The sequence below is a fragment of the Gadus morhua genome, chromosome 18 (genome assembly GCF_902167405.1).
Source record: "Gadus morhua chromosome 18, gadMor3.0, whole genome shotgun sequence".
NCBI classification, from domain to species: Eukaryota; Metazoa; Chordata; class Actinopteri; order Gadiformes; family Gadidae; genus Gadus; species Gadus morhua.
The window spans coordinates 19,607,437-19,611,611 of record NC_044065.1 but is presented as its reverse complement, the minus strand read 5'-3'; the positions used below and the strand labels follow the sequence as shown (position 1 = coordinate 19,611,611).

Below are 4,175 nucleotides of genomic sequence, written 5' to 3'. Positions count from 1 at the left end.
AGACGGGGGCCGCCATAGCAGCCGCGGCGTGGTCGGCGCCGAGGCACCAAAAGCATGCCAAGTGCCCGTCACCCGGTGCCAGGGAGGCGGGACAGGAGGCGCATAGGAGTCCTGAAAAGGACCTAGCTCTAGGAGCGCTCTCAGGTGGCCCTGAAAAGGGCCGTTTGTCCGCGGCCTCGCCCGAGCCGCTGCCACCGGCTTGGGAGATCCGTGTTGTAGTTCTTAATAGTAGTTCTCAATTTCTCGCTGATAAGCACAAGTGCTGAAAGAAAAGGGAGGATGAGCGACGGTATACACCGCGTTATATAGACACGATACCGTGGGAAATGTGGGCGGTGCCCACGCTGATAGGTGCATAGTTTGAATTTTCAGCGCGCGCAGGCGCGCGCACGGGACAAGCCCATAAGGCGAAGCCTAGACGGCGTAGCCTACATGAAATAGAACTACCCACAATCCTCTGCGTTCACTGGGCGGGTTTTTGAAAATGGCAGAGCAGTACACATTCAAATGAAGTGAAGTTATATTAGTTTTCAGAAATATTTTGTGCCGTATTGCTTTTTATAGATTCATCATGTTAATGATAATAATAATAAAGCCTAAAGACCTGTGCCACTTTTCAAACGTTTTTGCAACTTCAAATCCAAATCAAATCAAATTTATTGTCATTTTGTTGATTGAACAACAAAACGAGAAGGCGTTTCTCACGGATCAAGATCAAGTACACATACATTTCAAACAAACGTCCCGATGATGAATAAATAAATAATAAATAAAGTCCAGTGAGAAGATCTGGGACGCTGGTGCATTGAGCATCCTGACAGCTTGAGGCAGGAAGCTGTTCTACAGCCTGGTGGTGGAGCATCTTAAGCTGCGATAGCGCTTCTTGGAGGGTAGGAGCTGAAAGAAGCTGTTCAGTTACTTTGTTTACGTCCACCCCGTCTCTGCTGCTCCCTCCTCCGGGCAGTTGCGGGCAGTGTCCGTTAGTATCCTGTGTTTGCGTAGTATGTCCAGATGCCAGCGAATGCCAGTGATGTTACTCGCTTGCAATGTCCTAATGTTTAATATTGTTTCCCTGTCATAAACTATGTTCGTAGGACGTCTCACACTCAAACATTCAATCTCAATCTCACAGATCTCAAGAGGGGCCGCTGCGACTGCACGCGCCGCCCTGGCAACGAGCTTACTTCCTCGTCTCCTATCCTGTTCCTAATTCCTCCTCTCGATCCTCTTTTCCTCCGTATTGTCTTCTTTATCAGAGTTGTTGGTAAGAAATCCAGTTGTTCGGGTGATAAATCAACTGTCTGGCAAGCGAGTTGAAGCTCCAGAAGGTCCGCTAGTGCGTCTCGGTGGATTTGGATACGTGGTGACCCCAGCAGAGAATAAACCTCCATAACTTGATGTAGAATGGCTTTTGAATTCCTCCAACGCAGATTTGACAGTAGCCATAAGTCATACGAATATTGTCACGATTTAAACTCGACAAAAATGTGAAAAAGTAAATTAAATATGTAATAAAGTAGCCTTTCAATCACGAGTCGCTCAAACAGAGGAGCGCCCCGCATCTCATTGTAACTTAATGATACGTTGCTATATTTTGCATGGACGTAGCTGGTGTTAAACACCACTGTCAATTTAGTCGCTCACAAGATTACATTATTTATGTAAACCTATTTATGTTTGTGTTGAATCGTTTTTTTTAGGGTCAGCCCAGCAAACGGAGGCTTTTGTGCGCCTTAGGGTGGCGCAAAAACATTTGTTTACCGGTGGAAGGGAAAATACGACTATCCAATGTTGTAAAATGAATGCACAACCGATCATTTGTAATTTTGAATGAACGTATATAATTGTATTTTATATGATATACTTATATGTTCAAAGCACTGGTTGATTGTAGGCATATATTAATGAATGAATCAGATCCGTTAAATAATATATCCAAATAAATACATGTTTATCATCTCTTTCTTTGTCTTTTCCCCCCTGCATAATAGTAATCAACTGTACTGTAAATGTGATGCATGAATGCAGTTGGATGCAGTTCTCAGACAAATTCACTTAGTTTTATAAAAATGTAATGGATTTTCCTTTTAATAAAGACGATTCGATCAACCGCAACAAAGCTTTTGTGACTTCCCCAAAGAGGCTCCATGCGAAGGAGACATGACTGCATTCATAACAGACAAAAGTCAAATAAATATCGATCAGCTTGATTGCTGCCATGTTTTATTCATAAGCGCACATGTGTTTACAAGCGGACACGCAGTATTAAAAAGCGGAAGCGTAAGCGCTTCCACACTACCAAGTCGTTCCCAAAGTCCGACGTTACAAATGCTAGGAAGCACTCGAGCTAGCACTCTAGTCTCATCTCCATAGGACGCGACTAGCAAGGACGCGTCCTAGCAAGGCTGCAGCCTTCACTTTGGGAAACAGCGAGAGTACTGAAGGGAAATTCAAATTGAGCGGAAGTACTTAGGCGGGCGGAGCCAGGCTAATACTGGCCTCTAGTGGACGGAATCTGTACAACTGGCATATTAAAACGAGAGCTTGGTAAAATATGAATATGAATATGATAATCAGTACCATTATTCCATGAAGCTATAAATATTTTAAAAATATGTTATTCATAGTAATTTGTCTTGAGGTTTGGTCTTCACCATGCCTGTCTGGACATGTCAGACCTTTCTAGAAGGACAGTCACAGGTGGTATAGCCCCCTGGCCGTTCTGCCCCCACTCAAGTCGACCAGTAGTACGCTGCCCACCATGGACCATGAAAGGTAAGAGGATTTAATCATTAGTCAATAATAATTATACATAATTTCCCTCAGTTCTTGCCAGCAACTTTGATTTACATTCTAAAACTTTAATGTCCTCCAAACTTCAAGGCGATCGACCTCCGTAAGAAACAGAAACGGTTCTTCAGTAGATCATATTGCAGGATTTCTCGGCGTCGAATTGAGTTTTTCTTTTCAATATCAAGAGATTAACGTTACGTTGTGTGAATACGCACCGTCTCTAGAAGCTATTGTAAGGGAGCCCATAATAAATAAATATTATTATTCATTCATTACTCCTCCACGTGGTACCCTGTTGTGTCATTCTGATACACAAGTAAACACACACACACACACACACACACACACACACACACACACACACACACACACACACACACACACACACACACACGGCCTATTTATAGCCCCCGTCTAAAATAGTTGAGACTGTGTCACCTGTTTAATTTCACCTGTTGTAAGAGCAGCCGTGTGTGGATTCTTATTCTCTTAAGAGCTGTTTTGGATATCAAGGCCGCCATGGCCGCCCTGGCGTCCCGCTCCCAAAAGGAGATGTTTGAGAAATTGGAGGAATCCTACAGAGTCTGTGCCAGCTGCGAGAAGCGCTCCAATCAACTCTCAGCCTCACAGAGCCTTAAACGTTGCGTCAGGTGAGGGGAGAAGAGAGAATCTCTACCCGTCTCTCTCGGGAGTTTGCGATTTATAGGCCTACATTCATTTTAATCTGCGCTTGTGTCCCCCCAGATGTCTAGCCGCGAACTACTGCTGTAAAGAGTGTCAGAAGGCGGACTGGCCAAAACACAAGAAGGCCTGCCCACAGCTCCACCTAGTGGCCATAGACAGACTTGTTGAATGGCTGGTATTCAAAGGTAGGCTCTATTCCTATTACAAATTAATTGTAAGAAAGAGTAATATTTCAAATTTTCTTTATATATAAATAATAAATAATAATTTAGAAGAAAATAATAAAGAAGAAGAAGAAAATAATGATATTGCTAGTTTGACTGTTGTGAGGTAGTCCCAGGATTTATAGGAATAGTAGTATTAGTATATTATAGTGTTATATAGTATGGTAGTAGTATTATAGTGGTACAGTGGTCCACATGGTTGTGGTCTGCAGGAGAGCTCCCGTTCCCCACGGTGGAGCCCTGGCCCCGGGCCCCGGGGGAGGTGAGGGCCTGGGAGGACTGGCTGGCCATGCAGGGAGAGCTCTCCCTCCGCCTGCAGCCCCTGCTCGCCAGCCCCTCCATGGCCAACATGTGGACCAACGCGGGCCGCCCCCGGCCGGACCCCCGGGCCCTGGAGCAGTCCGTCTGGAGGGTCTGCAGCGAGTTCTTTTCCAGGCCCCTGAGCGTCCTCTGGGGGCTGCGGGTCTTCGGCCT

The 4,175-nt window shown here is 45.1% G+C and overlaps 1 protein-coding gene across 1 annotated transcript in view; it reads left to right on the top strand.

The window, feature by feature from the left end:
• Positions 1-2,498: 2,498 nt before the first annotated feature.
• LOC115531626 (putative protein MSS51 homolog, mitochondrial) overlaps positions 2,499-4,175 on the top strand; it is a 4,206-nt gene continuing 2,529 nt past the window's right edge. Inside the window, exons 1-4 of the mRNA XM_030340984.1 lie at positions 2,499-2,775; positions 3,288-3,443; positions 3,538-3,662; positions 3,914-4,175. The exon at positions 3,914-4,175 is cut by the window's right edge and continues 305 nt beyond it. Coding sequence (XP_030196844.1) covers positions 2,762-2,775; positions 3,288-3,443; positions 3,538-3,662; positions 3,914-4,175 — 557 coding nt within the window. The 5' untranslated portion in view covers positions 2,499-2,761. The remainder of the gene's footprint in view (positions 2,776-3,287; positions 3,444-3,537; positions 3,663-3,913) is intronic.